Source organism: Hippocampus guttulatus, chromosome 13 (genome assembly GCF_054856545.1).
Source record: "Hippocampus guttulatus isolate MCC_2025c chromosome 13, RoL_Hgut_1.0, whole genome shotgun sequence".
Lineage (NCBI taxonomy): Eukaryota > Metazoa > Chordata > Actinopteri > Syngnathiformes > Syngnathidae > Hippocampus > Hippocampus guttulatus.
This window is the reverse complement of record NC_141273.1, coordinates 15,348,025-15,371,216: the sequence shown is the minus strand read 5'-3', so window position 1 is coordinate 15,371,216 and position 23,192 is coordinate 15,348,025. Positions and strand designations below refer to the sequence as shown.

At 44.5% G+C, this 23,192-nt stretch overlaps 1 protein-coding gene and 1 non-coding gene across 3 annotated transcripts; both read left to right on the top strand.

Moving 5' to 3' along the window:
• Window positions 1–680: 680 nt before the first annotated feature.
• frmd6 (FERM domain containing 6) lies at window positions 681–21,241 on the top strand. 2 transcript variants are annotated; one of them, XM_086127960.1, is made up of 15 exons: window positions 681–845; window positions 4,240–4,376; window positions 8,864–9,110; window positions 9,791–9,881; window positions 11,051–11,130; window positions 12,374–12,450; window positions 12,526–12,712; window positions 13,506–13,661; window positions 14,173–14,238; window positions 14,347–14,415; window positions 16,534–16,708; window positions 17,479–17,787; window positions 18,034–18,165; window positions 18,248–18,339; window positions 19,009–21,241. In XM_086127960.1, exons 3-15 carry the CDS (start codon window positions 9,012–9,014, stop codon window positions 19,291–19,293), a joined length of 1,818 nt encoding a protein of 605 aa, XP_085984086.1. In that variant the 5' UTR covers window positions 681–845; window positions 4,240–4,376; window positions 8,864–9,011; the 3' UTR covers window positions 19,294–21,241. The 2 variants fall into 2 exon arrangements, with proteins under 2 accessions (XP_085984086.1, XP_085984085.1); XM_086127959.1 differs by lacking the exon at window positions 4,240–4,376.
• Window positions 11,182–11,264, top strand: trnal-uaa (transfer RNA leucine (anticodon UAA)). The gene has a single exon. It is a non-coding gene; the product is annotated as a tRNA-Leu (tRNA).
• Window positions 21,242–23,192: the final 1,951 nt, after the last annotated feature.

The window sequence follows — 23,192 nt, the reverse complement described above, 5'->3', positions numbered from 1 at the left end:
CAGAGAGACGAACAACCATCCACGCCCACACTCACACCTAGGGACAATTTAGAGCGTCCAATCAGCCTGACATGCATGTTTTTGGAATGTGGGAGGAAACCGGAGCACCCGGAGAAAACCCACGCAGGCCCGGGGAGAACATGCAAACTCCACACAGGGAGGCCGGAGCTGGAATCGAACCCGGTACCTCCGCACTGTGAAGCCGACGTGCTAACCACTGGACTACCGGGCCGCCCCTATATAGATATAGAACATCTATATATACAGTGTGTGTGTGTGTGTGTGTGTGTGTGTGTGTGTGTGTGTGTGTGTATATATATATATATATATATATATACATACACACACACACACACATTCCCCTTCCACAGCCAGTGGGACACTTTTGCAATCCAGCCAGGAAAGGAATGAGAGGCCGCTGTGGACGATACCAACTTCCGATGCAAATGGGGGAGTTAGAAATTTAGCACCACGACATTTCACGATACTAGAGTTTAACAACTCGTAATAACACATGCGCCGATACAAAACATTTTTAAAACGTGAATACAGCCCAAAATGTGATATTCCATGACTGAGTTGTTCAGATTAAACCGTCCTCTCTCTCCAGTTCACCCTAGTCGAACGCCCCTCTCTTCGAGCTCGTGTAAACTCCGAAGAAGAGCTTTCCTTGGGACAGAATGTGGCGCGAGGCGACTAGCTCAGGTCTGTTCAGTCGAATTTAAGTTTCTTTCTCGGCATCACGGATTTCTTTTTTCCTTTCTTCTGCCCTGTACGACAAACAGAACTGCTTCTGGATTAACCCGTTTTTCAAGAAATTTCGTCGTTTCTTTCTTCGGGAAAAGGTGAGATTTGAAGTCGTTCACGAGGATTCTTAAAAAAAAAAATCCAAACTGCGTCTTGCTGTGACGTCACGGTTTAAAACTCGTAAAAACGTCCTCTTTTTGATTGTGTAGCTGATTTTATATTGACAAGTGGGCAATTCGAACCTGTTCTAAAACCATGTCTGGGCACGTAACTCGATGATGCTGCCAGCGTTAATGCACAGGGAATGTTGCCATGGGATTTAAATTTGCCACTTTCTTCTTGCTTTCGCGGGGAATCGAGGGGTGGGGGTTGATTTCGTCGCCTCTGTACTTATTATGTCATTGTGTATGATATGCGATGATGAAGCAAAAATGTTTTTGTCAAAGTTCTCCCTTGAGAGAATGCCACATTCTTTGGAGTAGTGCTAATTTCCTCCCTTGTTGTGTAATTACGATGACACGTACGAGGCACGCGCACGCAGAGATTCATTCAAATGTTATACGATGACAAAATGGTGTGTATGCAGCTTTGACAGATGCCACACTGAAGGAAAACTTTACATTTCTAACTCAAAGTGGCGTTTAGGTGGACTTCACTAAAACTCCATGTCGCTTATTTATGCTTTTGGGGTGAAATAATAGAAATAGAAATAAAAGAGTGTGAAATGGGAATAAGTGTAATGTTTGAAAAAGTCTTAAATTAGACATTTCTGACCACCTTTCATAACCTTTTGTCGATCCTGTAATAAAAAGAAAAGAACCGAAGGTCAGAGAAGCAGAATGGTTTGAATCACTTTTTTATTTTTATTTTTTAACAATCAAAAGATGTTTTCAATATTTAATGCAACTTTAACATTTGTCAAAATGACCGGAGCATAATCGAGAGGGTCACACCAGATGTATTCATTTTGTTTCTGTGGTCTACCAAAAATATTCACGGGCCATTGTGACCTGCTGTGTGTTTCACCATCAACTTTTTCCGGGGTAAAAATTTTCTTACTTTTATGTGATTGTTGAAAAATTCCAGCAGAGCTTTACATAACGTATCTATGATATAATGCGAATGAGAGCATATTTGCAAAACAAAGTGGTTACATTAGACATTTCTATCCCTCTTTTAGTTGCCTGTACCTTCTAATTAAAAAAAACATTGTTTTTAAAAAGCAAAAAGCAAAAAAAAAAAAAGAACAGGTCCGTCGGAGAGTTTCCATCCCTCACAAATGTTTTCTACATTGTTATAATGCATTTTTAAAGTTTAAAAGCGGTCAGTTTGACTCGTGACACAACCGGAGGAAGGGCAATAACATCACGTCGGGGTTGAACAGGACAGGTTTGGACACGACACGACACGACAGGAGCAAGAAATTAGGCGGTGCGCTCGCTGTGTTGTCACGGTTCATATATTGCATAATAACTGTTGGATATTGTGCATCTCATTCCCAAAATGTGTTAAAAAGTGAACAGAAGTTTTTTTTTTCCATGTGTCTGGACCGGATGAAAGCTGTGAAAGTAGGAAATAAGGAGGAAATGTGCGGATGAGGATGGTCACCCACTCTGTGTTTTGATGACTTGTTGAGATGAATGGTTGGAATGCAGGAAGATAAAGACCCAAAAGTCCTCCTAGATTTTCTCGGATCGATTTGATTTACATCCGCATTTTAGTGGATGTCGGCAATATTGTTTGGTTTATGTTCACTGGGGACTCGCTCACTCTTAAAGTCAACATGGATTTATTTAAACATCATTACTGTATGTAGTAGCGGCGTACTGAAAATTAATTTGAATCGGAAAATCAGTTTTGGTTTCAAAGAGGCTGTGCATCGAATAGAATCAAATTGACTCATTCCATTTTAATGTCTGGGTTTTGCAAGGTTACGCTCGACAAGACAGGTGAGCAAATGGAATCCGCAAGATATTTATTGAAAGGAACAAAAAGGCAAACAATGTAGAAGATTAGAAGTAACTAAAAAAAAAACAACAACTTGAGGACAAGACTTGGGGACGTGACTACGAACAGGATCAGACACAAACGACATTGAACCGACCAAGAAAAAAAACAAAAATCTCAACGCCTAACACCCACATCATGACACTTGAAGATGTATCTCAAGATACTTAGCCAAGATATACCCACACACAAACACACCCTATTCATGCTGGAACCGGAGGAATTTGAACAAGTTGGCTTTTAAGGCTGTTGATAAAATACGAAGAAGGAAACTGTATATGTTCTGGTTTTCTCCGCATTTTTGTCCTTGATTCAGATGCTGTCTGGTTGTGGTGTCTAACTTTTGTTGTTGTTCCTTAACGTACAACCCACACTACCATGTTTTGTATCTCACAGGCCTAAGGGTGCTTTTACACTTTCAGCCTTCAGTTTGTTTTTAATTTGCGGTTCTTTTGGTCAGCTCTGAACGCTTGATTTGAATTTGAAACAACCTGAATAAAATTAGCTTTGACCCCCGAGTGGCAAAACGGGGACGTCAACAAACAGGATTTGGGTGAGCTCGTCGCATGTTCACGGCGCATTTTCTTTCCGCAACTTCTGTGTTGACTGGAGAGGAAACGGTAGGAACATTTTACATGGCAAAATCAATGCCAAATGTAAAAAAAAAAAAAAAAAGAATCGACAGCAAATATTATAAACCAGGGGTGTCAAACTCATTTTTGTCGTGGACCACATTTTAGTTACCGTTTCCCTTGGAGGGCCGATATGACTGAAACCATATAAAGAAGTCAAGAATAATGGGTCACTCCACTTTTGTTTAAGTTACTGTCAGGACGGGTTTGGTGACAAGAAAATTCCTACAATATCCTTCTTATTTATTACAGATCAGAATTAGAAATTTTGGTGCAGATTTTAGCTAGCATCATGGAAGTTCACATGTTTGATTTGCTTTTGCGGACCACATAAAATGAGATGGCGGGCCTAATCTGGCCCCCGGGCCTTGAGTTTGACACCAGTGTTGGTGGTATGAATCATACCAGAAAAAGCTAGCAGACTTTTCGTCGGACAAAATTAAGTGGTGTTTTGCTAAATATACAATCGCATGTCGAAATAACGCTGCTTGTGTGAAAAAGACTTTGCCGTTTAATCTGGCCTTTAATCTACAGTTTTTTAAAACGTGGCGGTTAAAACAAAACACCTAAAAACCGCATAGTCATCCAATGAACTGAAAAAACATTTGTGACTTTCATAATTAGCTGGCTCAACACTGTTTCTGAAACGTGCTTGCCCCCCTTGCCCCCCCCCTCAAAATGGCTCACTTCTTCCTGCATTTGTCACTCCTTCCTTGGATTGTGTTTCTTTTGCCCCCCTCCACTCAGGTCTTTTAAAGGAAGTGGGGAAGTGGACCTTTTTGTCAGACCTTTCTTCCCCGCGTCTTGCTAGCGCGCCGGTTTTCATGATGGCTTTTCCTTCCATTGAGGTCAGCCTTCTGTCGGGATGACTGACTGATAGATTCATTCGCTGGCCGGCTACCAGGTGGACGCGCGCAGCTGGATGCTGTTACACATTCCACCGAGCCTTGAAACATTCCAATTCTTGCAGTCGGGCGCCAACTTTTGCCGGTAAGCGAGACTCTCTCCCAGGTATGAAAACGCCACACGGGACTCAGCAGCAAACTGTCAGAATGCAGGCTGGGATCAAAACAAGCAGGGTTTGGGCTTTGCCGTAATTGCAGCTCGCTTCTTAACCCTCTCCTTAAAGGGCTGTCGTGCTCTATTTCGAGAGCACGTAATGGCCGGGTTGACGTCTCTGCGGCGTGTTGGGGAATTACTCATGCGCGGTTCGGGCTCGAGCGATTGGGCGGGGAGCTGGGTCTGTTCTAGCATGTCCACTCGTACCGATTTGCATTCGTGCGCGCGCGTGTGCGTGTGCGAACGCTTTCGCTTCAGTCCAAACCGCACGTGGGGCAGCCGCTCACGAATGAAGGTATGCCGCTTTTGTTTATTCAAGAAAAGACTTGTCACGAGCTGTTGCCAAAGGGCAGAGATTTGACTCACCTAAAGCTATTGTTAGTGACAGGATTTGACTATTTGGCGCTACGTACACAATGTTCGCAGATCGCGGTCGGAGAGGACGATGTCTGTGACTGTTGAGGTGACTCCCAAAACGGTCTTACCGTGACGGTTTCCACTCCCCCCGGTGACACACAGAGCAACTATTGCGGAAAGTTGGGCTTCGCGTTAAGCGGTTTTCGTCATCATATGGCAGAAAATTTGTGTCTTGGAAGCACTTCCCTTCACTTAAACATTTCCAAGGAGGATAAGTTACTGCTTTTACAACCTTTAAATGGGCACCAATGTTCAGCGCGATTGACTCCGTGATTGCCTTCCCCCTGGGCTCCTATTTTGATATACTTAGGAGAATGATTCTGCTCATCTTCTCGTATTCACAGCCATATTGTTAATGGAAGCAGTACGTGTCGGCGAGGTCGTTCTTTTAACTCATTCGATGCCAGCCATTTTCACTGGAGCGACCCCCTCTATCCCAGCGTTTTACTGCATTTTGACTGATCTTGCAAGGCCCACAGAATATTTGGTTCTAATGCTATATAAACATGGAGCCTACTAAATTAAGCCCCGCCTACCAAGGACGTACTTGTACGTCTGTCTTTTTTTTTTTTGCGTCATCGAGAGGAGGAGGGTCTGATGTAATCTGTGAATGAGAATAAGCCGTTTACATTGTAAATCATGTAAAAAAGTGACCATTAGGTGGCAGTGACAATATATCTATACCTGAAACATTCATCAAAGGTTGTTCGGTGCTTGGTGAAAGGTGACAAATGCAGATACAGTACTTGGCATGGCATTGTAAGACGCTGCTAGTCTAGCTAACATTTATCGAGAAAATAACATCCAGTAGAGTTATACAAGCCGAAGTACTGGTTTTTGTACTCTTTCAGGGGACTCGTAAGATTAGGGTTAGTTGACAATCCCAACGTAGTCTAACCAAGTATTCGGGATACGTATAGCCACGTTGCTTCAAGCCTGAGGTCACTCCCGATCCATTCCTTGACTGTCCACTCACTCGTGCGTTATCTAAGACTACCACTACGGTCGCACGCTGAATGGACGCCTTCTGTTCTTACAACCTGCTGGTTGATCTTAAGATCTGAAAATCTGAGTCGTCTTCGTTTCGGAGATGAGGCTGAAAGGCAAAAAAAAAAACACGGCGGGTCTTTTACAGGCAAGCGAGTTACAATACAAACCCGTCACTTATTATTTTTTGAGGGCCACTTTTGCCAATCCGTATGCTAGCGCAATCCACGCTGGAATATGTTTAGTCACGACATCCCCCAAAAGACATGGCCTGCTTAGAAGGCTTTTTCCCGTTTATATCCTGACTCGCAGCCTTACTGACGTGCGGCTTTACGGGGGAGGAAAGAAGGAGCCGGCCTTGGCATCGCCGACCGTCAAGGCGAAAGCCGCCGCGTGACCGCCGTGATTTAGAGCCGGTCGTCAAGCTCAGCGGCATTTTCTCTTCAGCTGAATAAACAGCTCTCTTGGCCGTGGGAAAAAAGTCACGACCTTTCGAAGAGAGCCCTTTAAACATGTCCACGGGTGCGATATATAGTGGTGTCCGCAGATCGGAAATAGGCCTTCCTCCTCCAGCGATGAAAACGTCGTTTTCTGCATCTCAATTTAGTTGAGGAGGATTTTTCCGAATCACGCGTCCTTTCTGCGAAGCGTGCGCGAATCAGTGGTTGTCCGTCCTAACTGCTCAACCTTTGTCAGTTGAGCTCAAAGCTGATTGGAGTATGTGACCGAATGCCGTTTAGTCCGATTGAGCATGAGTTGACCGTTTACGATGCAGTTACGGTATTTGGATACTTGTGGGACGCTAACAAGGAATGCAGTTTGTGGGCGCTGCATCCCGAATCAATGGTTGCCATTGTCGGAATGAGAAGCAGATGTGAGGGAGGAATTCTCCCGACTGCAGCGCGTTTCCTTTTTTTTTTTTTTTTTTTTTCATGGCCCTCGCCTTTGAACACTACCTCCGTCTTTTTTTTTATTCGGCGTTGACACTTCCTCTACCTGCAGCGCTCTGACAGCCTCCTGCGGTGATCTTTTTTTTTTTTAAATCTCTAAAGCTGAGGAAGTTTTCCTTTTGACGGTCCCCGGCCACTCATCCTGTTTGAGAATCTGAGACCCGCGTAGTTTGAGAGAGAGGCCTTCTCTCTCACTCACCGAATCCCTTTTTGTGGGATTTGATGAGTAGCCTCTAATGCTGAGAGGTTTGCCACGTTGACAGAATCTCTGTTTGCGAGGCTGAAAAGGCCCGCAGGAAAGCTCAGTTGGCCGCTCTTTCTTTTGTGTTATGACCCCTCGCCGGTGTTGGGTCACACTTACGCGCGGCGCTAATGTGATTATCTGCCACTCTCCTTTGCTGGCCCTAATTGGTTGGCGAATTTTCGTGGCCTTTCGTGGTCTCGTGCGCAGATGTTTAAAACGCATTAGAAGATGACTTCATCGTGTTAGAGCTGACTCGCCTCAAACCGCTGTCCTCGGCGTTCAAACCACTTTTTGAGGGCCACAGAAGAACACATCGCACAGTAGTTTTCGAGGAAGCTTCTACTGGACCTCGATTTAAAAGTCTCCACCAAATACAACCGATCCCCTAAAAAAATAAAATAAAACATTGATTGCTGACTTCCTTCATTGCACAACCAATCCCGCATTTAAGCCCCACAAAGGACACCCAGTTCCAGAGGAAGTCCCCATGAAGTGCACCCGACTTTCTCAACCTTTCCCGTTCTCAATTGCCCTACCTGAAAGAATAATGGTTTCATAAATAAACAGTCATTTTCTACAAAGCTACTATTATATCGCGGAGGACCTGCACTGCTCACGAGTCGATCACAAGACCGCTTGAACCACGGCACCGAGTGGGAATCGATCCCACGCCAGCTGGACAAAAGTCACCTTTGCTTGTGCTCCCAATAGTGCCCGCTGACAATCGTCTATTCATTCAGAAAGAATGAGTTCACATTGTCCTGCGAGAAAGATGACATTTGAACACCCCACCATCATATCAAAAGTGGGAGGTCAACCAAAATGATGCCGCAAAAAAAGTCAAACAACGTGATGTCCTGTTGAAATGTCAGCAAGTCCCATGAGACTTCGGCTCCACGTGTGTTGAGCATTTTTGAAGGGATTTGAAGTAGAAACGCGGGTATCTCAGTTGAGATTTACGGTCTTATTGTGGAAACAATGTCCCGTTCTCTCTTGCCTTGGCATTTTCAAAGCCGGAGTAGTTTTACTTTATTTTTGTGGCATTAAACGACGGTTTTACAGTTGAGAATCTTAAAACCGATGCATGAGGTTGACGATTGTAATATTTTGAACCTGGAACAAATGGATCCACTTTACATTATTTCATCAAGAACGTGGAGGGCGAGCGGGCAGGTGGGGGGGGGAGGGGTTGGCTAGACACAGATGTAGAGCCTTCTGGCGCTTCTAACGTTGGTCATTCCAAGTCGCTCGCTTCTCCTTAACCTCACACCAGCAGCTGCTGTATAGCATGTTCATATTGTCTGCGGCAAGGTAACTATTGTCTCTTAACACCTTTTACCATTGGAATTTGGTCCTCATTTCAACCGGTGTGTTTGTCTTGTCAGCTGCTTTCTTTTGAAAGGCCGACGCCTCTTCTGCCGCCTGTTATTTGATCCGGGCCCCAAACTTCCCAATCTGTGAGGAATGACAAGGTTGAATGACTTCCGAGCCGGAAGAGGTGTTGCTACCCCGATTGTACCACCACCTTCTTTTGTCTTGCATGAGAATTTTCACGCTGCTCCCCACGAGCTGCGACTCATGCCCTAAAAAGTCCCCACAGGGCACATTGCAGTCCCTCAGACATCCCCAGAAGCGTATCCCATCCCCTAAGAAGCCCCCCGCTTGAAGCCCCTCTCCCATTATTCGGGTTCCTGACAAACAAGCATCAAAAGTCACCATGAAGGGCGACGTACGTCCTCTCAGGAAGAGCTGTCTGTTCTGCGACCTTCTTTTTGTCCTGCCGTTTCACATCTGGCGCTGCGTGTCGTTTGTCTCCACAGTGGCCGAGCACAGCCGGGGGGGTGATCTCCATGTTCCTCTTCCAGGTGACTGCTGAAGCGCGGCTGACGTCGGCGCGTCGGTAGTGCTGGTAGCGGGCCACTGGTGGTGGTGGTGGAGGAGGGGAGGTGGGGGGCGGGGCACACGAAGATGAACAAAGTGAGCTTCCACAACAACAAAGCCATGCAGGACCGTCGCTGCGTCTGTGTCTTTCTGCCCAATGACGACACGCTCAACGTCATCGTCAACGTGAGTGTAAACGCGCACGCTGTCTGTCGAGGAGCCAATTCGCCCAAGCCGATTGGTTCTCAACGTCGTCGTGGTTAACGTGTTGGAATGTTTTTGATGGACGATCCCTTTGCAGCCGCCGCTCAGGTCGCAGTCACCTATGCGGGTGAGGGTTTGACTCCCACTCCGAACAGGCAGTATTTCGAGCTTCGTTTTGTGATCAAAATGATAACGTTTTTCGGTACTGAGATCAACTTTGAAGTCACACCACAGTTGCATCTGCCGGAACGGATTGATGATGTCTTTTTTTTGGCCTAAAAATTCATGCTTGGAAGTGGCAATAAAGGTCACTTGACAATTAAGCAATTCGGACCAATGATAAGATAAGATGGGATAAGATAAGAAACCTTTTATTAGTCTCGCAATGGAGAAATTCCCGATTCACAGCAGCAAAGTTATGAAAGGAAGATGTAGAACAACAAAATATAGGAGCTGCTGGAAAGGCAGCCACTCACGCGGCGCCATTTTGAAGTCAAAATAACAAAAATAACACAACACAACACATAAGCGTTCTTTCAGTGTCGGTTTCTCAACCAGAATGTTTTCTTGACCTCACAAGGGATTGTATTAATGCCTCTTGTTGGTCCATCAATGTAACATGAAGCTTCGATATGGTTTTCCTTCCTTTCTCTCCTTCTCAGGTGAGGACTCTGTGCCAGGAGTTGTTGGTCCAGGTGTGTGACCTCCTTAGGCTGAAAGACTGTCACCTCTTTGGACTCAGTGTTATTCAAAGTGAGTCCACTATTCGGTGTCACAAGCTGTCTTTGGACTCACTGGATTCTTTTCAGGCTGCCCGTGGGGGTGTCCATGCCCCCCCTCATTGTGACCGCAGATGCATTTAAAAGTATTTGTAGCCTGGCATTTCTGCTTCTTGACTGTAGGGAAAAGCGCAACGGGCCCTTAAATGTAGCATGTCTCACCTAGCTGTCACGCATGTCTCCGTGAACCCCAAACCTCTTCATTCTGACTGGCCCCATTGTGTGGCCGGGCAGGGTCGCGTGAGTCACGGCGTGTGTGCGTGTGCAGACACATGACGCTGGCGGGCAACTGCAGAGGGAGAGGGAGAGGGAGAGAGAGAGAGAGAGAGTTGCAAAAAGTCCTTTTTTTTAGACAGCTGGCCTCCAGATGAGCCAATGACGGGGCCGGCCGGTGCGGTGGCTCAGAGCCGACGGGTCTGATTGTGGGACATTCCTCAAGTGTTTGTCTGAACAGCGTGAAATGGCCAAGGCAAACGGCGGCCACCCAGCCGCTTTGGGACACCCGCTTGCCCCTCTCAGCCCCCCCCCCCCCCCCCCCCCCCCGGGGTCGCCACACCAGTCGTCTCTCAGTATGCGCTACTCGTTCTGACGCCCTCGACTTCAACGCAACATTTTTGTCTGTCTGAAACCAACAGTGGGTTAACTAGTACAACCGTTTTTTGTTGTTGTTGTTGTTTTTTGGTTTATTTGGTTTGTTTGTTTTTACATTCAATGCAGCGTATTATTCTGTCCTTTATGCAATTGGGAAAGAATTTCTTGAGGATCGGCATTGCACAGGAGGATCTGTTCTCAATTGCCTTACCAGGATAAAGGTTACATTTGTAAAAATGAATCGTCCCTCTCAAATAATAATCATTAAAAAAAAGTGTATCTCTAAAATTTGTGAGTTTTTACTTTTACTCACAACTGCTCCCCACAATTGTTGGTTGGATCAAAATGACTCCCCCCCCCACTGGACAGGAACAGGATGTCCAGCTAAAAAAAAAAAAAAAATCTTGCATTTTTTAAATTCCTTTTTTATTTTTCAGTTGTGACGTTGAATAAAACATCCCAGAAGATTTTTGTTCTGTATTGTTAAATGGAATTCATAATTACACACCCAAAAGAATCTTGTGAACTGAAAAAGTACCTTTCTTCCCACAGATAATGAGCACATTTACATGGAACTGGATCAGAAACTGTCCAAGTACTGCCCCAAAGAATGGAAGAGGGAAGCCAGCAAGGTAACCTTGGCATAACCTACACTGTATTCGCGATTACTGACTCAGCAGTGCACCAGAATGGCCGAGTGGTTAAGGCGTTGGACTTAAGATCCAATGGACAGTAGTCCTCGTGGGTTCAAACCCCACTCCTGGTATTCTTTACCTATTTTCATTGCTCCACCTAAATTATCCAATCGTGTAACATGTTTTAAAAACAGCACGTGGGTTTTTTTTTTTTAGTGTGCAGTCCTTTCTCACTGTTGCGTCGCCTCGGGCACTTGTTCAAAGAACAAAACTCCAAACGACATCAACTCGTCGGGTCCTTAACATCAAACGAGGCAGCAGACAAAGCGGAGGGTGTAAAGCAATAGGCTTGAAAATCGCGAAACCCAATCCAGTCCATTTAAAAAGTGACACACATGTTCGAGCGTGAATGTCCAATCATTTCATTCCAGACTTGAAAAGGATGAAATGGCTTCATTATCCATTTAAAAAAAAAAAAGATCAGATTTGTAATTGCCGTTAGATGTCACAAGATGGTGGCCGCCCGACTAAGCTCGGAGAATAACGGAGCGATGGTTCCTCCCAAAACATCCGGGAATAGGAAATTTCCTCAATGTCAAACTGCAAATACGTACGGGAACATTGGAACTGGTCTGCATTGTCTTTTCTGAATCCCGATAATAATAAAATGTTTTTTTTTTTTTGGGTCAATATTTTTCATTTCATTTTTTGTGAAGATTTATTGCTCGTAGATTTGTTTTGTGATAGATTTGTGCATTTTGTTTTTTTCCAATTTAGTGTCATGGTTTGATCTTTACTGTCGTGATTCTCAATGTGCTCCCTCTAGTGGTATGTGAAAGAATCACTGAATGAAGCGATTAAAACCATGCAGCATGTTATTGTGGCTAAGATATACATTTTTTTTAAACCCAGTACAGTAGAGATCAGTTATATGCCAACTGTGTTACTGCATTATAATGTTGCGTCATTGTGGTGGTACCTAGAGAGCCACGCACTGTAGTTTTTGTGATGGCAGTTGGTGAACCACTGCCGCATTCAAGTAAACTGAACTGCAATTGTAAAACTAACCCAGACTCCAACGCTCTGTCGTCAAGTACGTAAAAGGCTAAAAGGTAAAAAAAAAAAAGTTAATTTTTTAAAATTAAATTAATCGGAGGTACTCTAGCACGGAGCCAGTCATGTGAATTCAAATGTGAAATTCGTCCTTTTGAAAGAGAATAAACCTTGGCGCCTTCGACAGGGAATCGACCAGTTTGGCCCTCCGATGATCGTCCACTTCAGAGCTCAGTATTACGTGGAGAACGGCCGCTTGATCAGGCAAGTCCTGCCTTCTCTTCTCATAGCGTGAGCCGAGCAGCTCGCTAACACGCAATGCTACGTCTGTGTTTTTAGTGACCGCGCCGCCAGGTACTACTACTACTGGCACCTGAGGAAACAGGTGCTGCTCTCGCAGTGCATCCAGCGGGAGGAGGCCTACTTCCTGTTGGCTGCCTTCGCCCTGCAGGCCGACCTGGGCAACTTCAAACGGAACAAGCACTTTGGCAAATACTTTGAACCCGAAGCCTACTTCCCCCCGTGGGTGAGTGCGCCAAACAGGCACCGTTTGCGTTGGCCCCTTCCAACCGCCCCACACGCACACATGGCCTCTCGAGGCTTTTCCACAGTTTCTCAGACACAATTTATGCGACTCAACCCAGCAAAGTCCGATCACCGCCGTCAGTTGTGGCTGTAGCAGTTCACGCACGAAGGTGGTTATTATGTGTTTATTTTGGTACCGTTCCTTCGATCAAGTGCACCGGCGGCTGTGTCTATCCTTGACCACTTGTAGGGCAATGAGAATACCTTTTAACGAGAGGTGGTAGGCTATTTTCAGAGCTCTCGTGGGTCCTCCGAAAGTCTTTAAACGTCACTGAATCTACAAATCGAACAACAAGGCCTTAATTCGAGTTGAATTCCCTTCAGCCAATAACGTGGGCCAAGCATCATGTCACATTTTGATGAGCATTTCAAGGCGATGGCCATTCATTGCAGCGCTTCATTCATCGTGCTGTTCCACCGCATTGAAACACAATGATACAAAAAAAAAGTGGGCCAGCGAGTTTTATTTTTGTCGCTAGAAGTGGAACACAATTCTTGTGTGTGTGTTTTCTCGGGTCATGGAACCACACCCGTCTGATTGCTCCACACTTCCTGCAATCTGTCTCCTTATCATAACTCACAACAGGAAATGACAAACAAAAGCAAAACCTCAACATGCGAATTACCCGAGGTCACATGTTGAAACCTGCCGCGGGCCCCCCTCGCCCCCTTTTCTTTTTCCCCATGTTGCGTAAATAAACACATCTTACGCCCCCCCTCATCCTCTCGCTCAGGTGATAGCCAAGCGCGGCCGCGACTACATCCTGAGACATATCCCCAACATGCACAAGGACCAGTTTGCCCTCACTGCCTCCGAGGCGCACCTCAAGTACATCAAGGAGTGCGCACAGCTTGATGACGTCACCGTCCATTATTACCGACTCTACAAGGTGAGCTGCCATCACACAGGGCAAAAAAAAAAAAAAAAGTCTCAAAGCAATGCTTGAAAAGACACAGGGGAGTCTGCCGTCTTGGTTTGAAACGGCCATCTTTGCCTGGTCGTGCACTCTGCGTTTTTATTTCACTCACCTTATTTAATTCACCCATAAAGCATAAAATCTGGGATGACTCGACCCACAAAAGAGTCTCAAGGCATACCACAGTAAGTCTGCCTTTACTTTGAAGGGGCCGTTTTGGCTCGATAACCTCATAAGAATTTAGCAAAATCCATCCACAATCCAGAATCCATCCCTGACATGGCAAGTTTGTTGTGAAATGGCCATTTTGGTTCCATGTTGCCCATTTCCTTTACTTGTACATTTTGTGCAATTGCTCCTGAATGAGAAACGCGTATGCTAAACAGGTGGGATGGCTGCATGGTCAAATATGAATCCTTTCTTTCTTTCTTTCAGTTTTTTGCTTTAAATCTATATATCTGCTGATGACATTATTTTGATTTAGGACAAGAAGGAAGTGGAGGCTTCGCTCACTTTGGGCCTGACTTTACGTGGGATTCAAATATTCCAGGTACAATCGTTCATTCGGGAAGGATTTGCCGCCTTCTGCATGTCCAACCGTTTAATCCCCAAGCAAAGCAGTCAGCACCCCCACTCATCATCCCTCCCTTTTCCGCAGAACGTCGGCTCCGTGAGGCAGCTTTTGTACGACTTTCCGTGGACCAACGTGGGGAAGCTCGTCTTCGTGGTGAGTCACACACGCCATCGCGTCATCTTAAACCTCTCCTGGCGAGGCTTCGTTTCTCTTTCATGCTTGTTTGTGCTTCAGCCCTGTGTGAGGCCCCCGGAACGAATCGGGGATTTAGGAAGGCTTTTCCTGCCCACACACACACACACACACACACACACACACACACTAGACCTATTTATGAAATATGACACTATATGGACTGAAGTACACAGACACATCCGCTTATCACTGATTTTATTCAGCCCAAATCGTGACTTCAATTGTTCACTTCTTACTTTGTTGGAATAGTTCGGGAAAGGCCATTTTTCCGTGCACAGGCACAAAGCAACACTCATAAGTACGATGGGATGAATTTGGTGTGGAAGAGCCTGTCAATCAAACACTTAAACTGTAAAAACCTCAGATGTGTAGGACGGTCACTATTGAATATTTTTGGAATTGATTACGCTATCGACTATTACGTCGAAAGAATCCTCGAGAACTCGGATGCATTTTCAGTTATCTCAAACGTACTTTGTTTGGCTGCAGTATCAACATCTGTCAGTAGAGGGTGCTAATAGGTTTTTGAAAATGCAAAGAGTTGTTTGCAAATCGTAGAATGGATGTTAGTAGACATTGCAAACGTCTGATTGGCTGATGTACATGCTGCCGACAAACTCTCGATGCAAAACTTTTGTCAATCTATTTTGGCGGCTAACTTCTTCAACACGGTCAACGTTTGTGCGCCTCGATTTCCGACTTTCATTTGTTCTTTGATCACGTTTGTAACGCAAAACATTTGTATCTCAAATCATCTTGCCCCTTTGAAATGAAAGGAAATTCCATTTATCTGTTTTTACCCCCCCAGAAAAGACCCCCCCCCAAAAAAAACATGTTGAGAAACTACTCTATTATGTTGCACAACATACAAACCTAAATTTGCTTCCTTGCCATAGATTGGTCGACAGAAAACCCCATTCCGTTTCCCCCATTTTGCCGAAGAAGCATCATTCTATGTGAGCGTCTCTCCCTGTGATCCAAATTCCATCGGCAGCATCCCCTAAAATAAATGTCCGCTTTCACAACTCTTTTGTTTTGTACTTTTGCATTTGACCCAGTTGCGCGGTGTCGACGAGACGCTCGGCTTCTGCGTTTCCTCCACCACCTCTCCCGACCGAATAAGAGTCCCGGCTCGGCGGCCGCACCCACGCTTTCGGCTCGTTATCCCGACCGCCGGGCGGAGGGACACGCGGGTCAATAAACACCAGATGTTGCGTTGGTTTGAGGGGGCGCTTGAGCAGCCTGATGCAAGAAGACAAAACAAAAGTCATGTTTATACTTCCTCATCATTATCGTCCTTGTGGATGTGGAAACCAGTTTATCTTTCTGACCCTGTGGTCGTGCTTTACATGTTGTTTGGTGAAAAGTAGGGCAGTAAAAATTAAGATTCCCCCCCCCCCCAGCATAATAAATTGATAATTATTCGAATAATCTTGATTACGGTGCGCCAGTGGGTCAGATGGAAACAGTGAAAGCATGAGCTTCTGATTTGGTTTCGAACACTGTAATTGTGTAGCCGAGGCCTTCTTCTAAGCTATCCGAAAATTCCAATTTGTTCACAAAAGCTGGTCAAGCCACCTTCGATCTAGTGAGGCACGTTGACGTCCTGCATGACGACGCTTGCACAGAATGTGTATATTGAAGGTGTATTTTTTTTCTCTCAAAAATTTGGTCAAAATTTTACCACCTCAAGACATTTAGGTCCTTGCTTCACAAAAAGCTCATCACAAAAACGTCACATGACGGAGCTCAGCAAACACGTGAGCCGTGATTGGTCGTTATCTGAGCCCCGAGCGACCGTGACGTCATTTTCAGTTGACAGCAAGTGGCAAAAAGGCCACCAAGTCACAGCATTCTCTTTTAAAAGCCAAAAAGAGGACAGCTGCTTGACAGCTGAGCTTCAGCCAACGGCTCATCAAAATAATTGGGGAGAAATGATAACAGATGTCAACCACTGTTCGCGTTGACTCTGGCCGAGCGACATGTTTCAAGAGCCGACGTGTTCCTCCTCTGAGGTTTTCATGTGCGTCTCGCTTTCACATTCCTGTTTCTTATGAACCGCACACTTGTTCTCAGGGGAAGAAATTTGAGATCCTCCCCGACGGGCTGCCCTCGGCCCGGAAGCTCATCTACTACACCGGGTGCCCGGTGCGTTCCCGCCACCTCCTGCAGCTGCTCAGCAACAGCCACCGACTCTACATGAACCTGCAGCCCGTCCTCAAACAGGTCCGCCGGTTGGAGGAACACGAAGGTCGGTCTGATAATCCAGCGAACCGTTTTCAATAGTCCACATTGTTTATTCCTCAATTCCAGTTTATTTGTCAGAAGGGTTGGAATAATGGCATTGTCATTTGCCTTTTCTATAAGAAAAGGGCACAAAAAATGAATTGGAAATTGATTTTTGTGAAAGAATTTGCAGATTGTAAAGCCATACTGTCTCAAACTGTCTTTTTGACGTCTGAACTTGAACAAAAATGTCTCTTAAAACGCCATGTGCATCTCACTTTTTTGCATAAGTAACAGTCTTGGAAGAAGAAGCCGATGGCGGTCAGCCCAAAGAGCCACAAAAAAAAAAAATTAAAAAAATCTGTGAATGATTAACGCCCTGCCCTTCAAAAGGGGCTTGTAATTGCTTATAACTGCCACAAGAGGGTGTTAACAATTTTTTTAGTGGCTGGCATTCCATTTCCACACACACAGACAAATAATAATTCGTAAAGAATCATCACCATGCATCAAGAATGCACACAACCATGACCCCATGTTACATAAATCTAGTTGCAGTAATTCTAATTCCGTTACCTTCACATAAACTCATTGAGAAGATTAGCTAGCATCCTAGCCTAAATGACGTGCGAGCACAAACTGAAGTTACGTCATACCTCGATAAGCAAATATGCAGGGCTCTTCACAAATGTCATAAGTCATGAAACACATCTTTTGGCAGTTTCATTGTAATAAATGAGCCACTGCAATTTGCATAATGTGTGTGTGTGTGTGTGCGTGTACGTGTGCTTCCAGAGAAGAAACAGTATCGCGAGTCCTACATAAGCGACGCTCTCGACCTGGACATGGACAACCTGGACAAGCGCTCGCGAGCCAGCGGCAGCAGCGGTGGCAGCGTCTCCCGCCACAAGCGTCTGTCCCGCCACTCCACCGCCAGCCACGGCAGTTCACACACGTCGGGCATCGAGGCGGATAACTTCCGCGCTCCCCACCCGGCCCCCCACGGGCCCCTGAGGACATGCGGCTCGTCCACCACCAGCCACGGCAGCTCGCACACGTCGGGTGTGGAGAGCGGCGGCAAGGAGCGCATCCTTGATGACGACGGTACGGTTGTTGCGACAACTAGCGTAAAAACGCCAAAACTTGCACACTTTAAAATGAAGCTGCTTAAAAATCCATGCATCCATCCATCTATCCACTTTCCAATCCGCTTGTCCTCACAAGGATCGCGGGGTGTGAGTAGACTAAAATTACTGTCAAAACCCAAAGTCGCAAAGGTCAAATTGAATTTTTCCCCCACCCCCAAACAAAATTTGCACAGGCTGAAATGAAACTCTTACATCCCTAAAGAGATTGAGATGCTGGTGGACGACCCCAAAGACTACGAGGAGCTGAACGAAATGTCTCTGGACCAGGAGCTGTGCATCCACATCACCGAGGACATGTTGACCATGCCCTCCGATCACAACAACGGGTTCTCCGGTAAAAACTCGTATTCTGAATCCATGGTGCGATCTTAAAGCTTATTCGGGAGAGCTAATGGCCTCGAATGTGGCGCCGGCAGGTCTCATCGTCAAAGATGTCAGCTCGTCCACATCCAGCTCCTCTGAGACGGTCGTCAAGATGAGAGGACAAAGCATCGAGTCCCTCCCGCAGGTATAGTTACGTCTAGGCATGTGGTCAACGTGACAATGAATCCAGTTGGAATTACGATTACGATTTTGTCTGACAAGATTAAACGACTCTGATTTTTGGCGGCGTTTACAATTCAAAATGAGGGCTTTGTCGCATATCTAATCGAACATGTTCTCAAAAAGTATTCATCCAACCACCAGGAGGCGAAAGTGTGCTTAATGCTTCATTGAGCTGCCCGAAGCGGCGTGAGCCGAAAGTCCCTCGGTTGGGCGATGACAGCGAGTCCCGCGTTTTTCATTTTGCCTAGCTGAATTTGGCACAGAAAACCTGTTTGTTGAAAAGTAGCGCAATAAAAATCCATATATTTTCCTTAACGGTGAATAATGGTGCTTAAGAATCGTGAACACCATCTTGATCAAAACAGTCCTGAGGAGTATTTTGGCTATAATTGGGTTCGGGTTGTCTTTTAGACATACACTTTATAGAGACCCAAACGATAATGACGTGGTGAACTATATTGTTTCCATTCTGGTCTTGAAGATGGCAGTTATGCGCATTCAAAGACCGAAATGGCGATGTGCGAAAATAAGCAACGATTGCATCGTAGGCAACAATGCGCCAGACGAGAGCGTCGGGTGTGACGCTTCGCACCGACTCAAATGGCTGACGTTTGTGTCTCCCCGCTGGCAGACGTCGACGTGCAGGAAGCCTCCGTCGTCCAGCGACCGCCACAGCCAGTCGCTGGACGACGTCCGCTTGTACCAGAAGGACTGCCTTCAGTGGGCCGAGCTGTGCCAGGACACGGCGCACAGCTACACCTTTGGATGCGCCCAGGAGCTGAGCGATGGCGGCGGCGGCGGCGGAAACGGCGGGGCCTACCAGGGCCTGGCAGAGCAGTGCGCCGGAATCAAGAGAACCAGCAAGTACTTCTCTCTGGACCTCACCAGTGACGACGTGCCCGAGTTTGTGGTGTGAGGAGCTCCTTTTATTGTTTATAATCAACACGGAGGAATGCAAAAGGGATGGCAGAATACTTAATTGTCGCGCTAACAACCAAAGACCTGCGGAGATGGACGCTTTGGACGCCTCTTGACAGGAAATGGCAGCTTGCCAAACGCACCGCGCCGCCCAACGTGCCTTCATCCAAGACGCCCAAAACAATCGCCGCCGCCGCCATTTGCGGCTCTCTCTCCACTATTTTAAATTTACCTGGCGCCGTTTCGAGCTTGCTCTACGCCAAAGGAAGCTTGTTGGTGCCCTTTTGAGCTTGCGCAGTGTCATTTTAAACGTACTCTCTCGCTCTGCTGTTTCGAGCTGATTCACTTCCGTTTCAAGCAGCGCCGTTTTAAGATCACTCTGTTGCATTTTAAGTTTACGCCGCACTGTTTAAGTGGACTGAGTGCTAATTTAAGTTCACTGGGCACCGTTTTAATTGGGGACCGACCCATGAATCGGCCGGCCGATTTAATCAGACGATATTAGTTCTTTTAAAAAATGGCCAAAATAAAGAAATGAAATAATAAAAGGCAACATGTTGTAAAGCAGTCACATGCGCTGCCTGTAATTTGTATCGTTATTGTTGAAAGTTTTTAAGGGACCAAAAAAATATCTTATTCATACTTTTTCTAATTAATCGGCCAGTTCATCTGAATTATTCCGATTAACTTAACTTTTTTATAAAAAAAAAATCCAAATTGGTTGTGCCCTATTTTTTTTTTTAATTACTTGGCAACGTTTGAAGCCTACTTTTTGAAATGATTCGGCACTGTTTCACGTCTACTCTGCACCATTTAAACCTCTGTGCTCTGTGCCAATCTAAACTCCTTTGCCCTTTGGAGATTGTGCGGTGCTAGTTGAATCCTACTCTGCCCCCCTTTTCACCTTCCTCTGCACTTGGCACCAGCTTAAGTTCACTCTGTATAGTTTCAAGATCACTCGGCAAAGTTTGAAGTTATTACGCTGAACCGTTGAAAATGTGCTCTGCGCCGTTTTGAAGCTCACTCGGCATGATTGCGCTTCCTCTTTTAATCTTGGACATTTTGAGCGTACCCAGTGTCGATTTAAGCTTGTGCCGTGCCAACTGCAGCTGGTTCACTGTAAATTGGAGTTTGTTACTTCACCACATTAGTTGACCTTAAAGGTGTTGCCTTTCATTCAGTATTACAAGAAAACATACAGAAACGTGACAGTATTTCGTACGTCAGAGCTTCTATTTTTGGGCAATCTCAGCTTTAAAGGAGACATATACTGTACTTTTTTTTTCTTTCACATAATATCCTACAGTTTCCAGGTGTCTAACATGTCTGTGATGTGCTTTAGTCAAAATGCCCAGAGGATCAACAATTACATCAAAAAGAATATTACAAATTATTTTATAAAGATGAAACAAAAAGCAAAGGAACATTTAACCGCACCCGTCTTTGTACCATAGCTGTACAAAAACGTGCAGACGGGACGAAAAAGTAATCGGTCAACACGCAGCTTGCTCAGCTTTAATTGTGCTTTTGTTTTTTTTTTCTACACTGCAGCACCTGAACATGTTTTTGTTTTGTTTGTTTCACGATCTACAGGTATATTTCTAACAGGTTGTTTATTTCTACATGTTAAAGGTTGACAAATGTCCTATTTTACAGACAGACACTTCTTACATCATGATTGAGGTACACAGCCATAAAAAAACAGAAAACAAAAAAACAAAAACAACCCATTGCTTTTGTAAGAGTCCCTTTTATGTCTCTTAAGTTGTCCTTTCTGTGAAAGGATCTATCTCCCTTCAGGAAAAAAAAAATATATCTAATTTTTTTGGGTCAAGTTGTAGCTAAAACAAAGTAGTTTTTTATTGTTACTATGAAGTCTGGTCTGTGTGCCTTTTTGGTACTAACGCCTTCAATATCCTATTAAAAAGGTACATTTATTTGCCAAATGTCTGCTCTCATGTGATGACTTTGTCCAAGTGTGTAGACATCGTGTTCTGAAATATTTTTTAGAACACAAAATTAATCAGTGTTTGCTTTGGAATGTTCTTGATCGTTTATTGGCAGTACAGCATATCCTTGCTTATTCAAGATTTGGGGGTTGCATTTTTTTAATGCCGTTATAATGCCTGTCAATTATGCACAAATGTTCACGAAATCGCAAAAAGCAAGCTAAATTCAATGTCACTGAAGTAAAATCATATGAAACTATTTTAAATAAGCGACATTTATGCTAGCTATAATTTTCACTTTTATTTCAAATACATTGACTCTCTCTCTCTCTCTCTCTCTCTCTCTCTCTCTCTCTCTATATATATATATATATATAATTATAAGTGTGAGGTACAAGAATTTTCATTATTTTAACATGTACCCAGTTGTTTTATAAGTTAAAGTGTAGAAACAAAAATACTCTTGATCTGTTGATTTAATTATGAAAAGCATTTGCATTTATTTTTAATTCATTCCTGGCACAAAACGCAAACCACGGGTTCTCTAATTTAATTTGTATATTACTTTAGATTATATTAATTCACACAAACATTGGTTGGACCTAAACAAATGTATGCCAATCTCACCCACATCATATAAAATATAAAATGTCCAATACTGTACTGTATGATTATATTTGTGCATTGATTTTCATAAATTAGTGCGCTGCCCTCAGCTTGCAGTGTTCTCCTTCGTGCCGAGTCATCTCGTCCAGCAGGTGGCAGTGTTTTCTTTTGCATCCCCGCCAATTTCTTGCCGTACAAAAATAATCCACCAGAAATGAAAAATGGGATATTGAAGTTTCAGTTGCTACTATATTAACCCGGAGGTGTGCTATAAACTGTACTTAACAAATCTATTGTTCTTTATCTAAAGACAATTTTAAGACACTGCAAATTACACTGTACCATTGATTTGTTTCACTAACCACGAGAAGGAGCCCACGTATCACTAGTGTTATATACAATCCCTGTCGTAGATGGCTCCAGAGATTTGTTCATGGATGTGTAATCTGATCAGTGGCGTTCCGTCAGGGCCAGCAAGACCTTCTCTGCTGCTCTAAACATTCTTAGACCATTCTAAATATTCTAAAAATAACATAATGACATAAATTTAATTTATGTTGTTTTATTTTCATAAATATGTAAACAAAATTATTCTCTGTATTCTATAGTCATATTATTTCCACTTAGTCGAGTGGCTTTCAATGTTATTTTAAATAACATTGAAAGCCACTCTATAAATAACTTATTTATTATGGTAGAGTCTTTAACCAATCATATTTCAGATAGCTTGTGTTGCCAGGTAAATTAAACTTGCTTGGGGCCATCAGATGAAACAGAGCAGGCCCCTGTGCGCTGTAATGGAACGTGCACAGTCAGGTTGCAATAGCCAATCAGATCACGAGTCTGCGAACCAGGGCCAGCTGGACTGGTTTACGTCGACACTGGACGTGCGCGTTCGGTGATTGGATTAGCACCTGCTAGAGTGAGCTGTTGCTGCATTTTGACCCAAAATGGCCAAAGGAGAAGAGGTTGATCTGGTTTCAGAACTACTTTCCACACAATTTTCAAGACGGACCTTCCACTGGATTTACCAATTTAAGTTGTTTTACCAAGGCAGCAAGGAAACATCAGAGCACGGCTGGGCACTTACAAGGTACGGTGCGTTTAAAAACGATTAGGGGACACTCGCGTAGATCTGCAGCTCAGTGAACAGGCACTACATTGGTGAGTTAATGAATTTTATTTTACATTTCTTCTTGTTATTTGAAGTGCTGCTTGACGAGCCTATATTGTGTTAATGTATGTGACGTCACTCTAGGCCTAAGGTTGAAATGCACGGCCCGCCACTGAATCTGATTATTATGTTTTATTATCGAAGGATCATCTTTATCTTAGCGTGGTG

Coding starts and splice junctions, on each gene's coding strand:
- frmd6 (XM_086127959.1), top strand. CDS start 9,012: ATGAACAAAGTGAGCTTCCACAACAACAAAGCCATGCAGGACCGTCGC. Junction 14,416..16,533: donor TGGGGAAGCTCGTCTTCGTG/GTGAGTCACACA, acceptor ACTTGTTCTCAG/GGGAAGAAATTTGAGATCCT. Junction 18,340..19,008: donor GCATCGAGTCCCTCCCGCAG/GTATAGTTACGT, acceptor CCCCGCTGGCAG/ACGTCGACGTGCAGGAAGCC.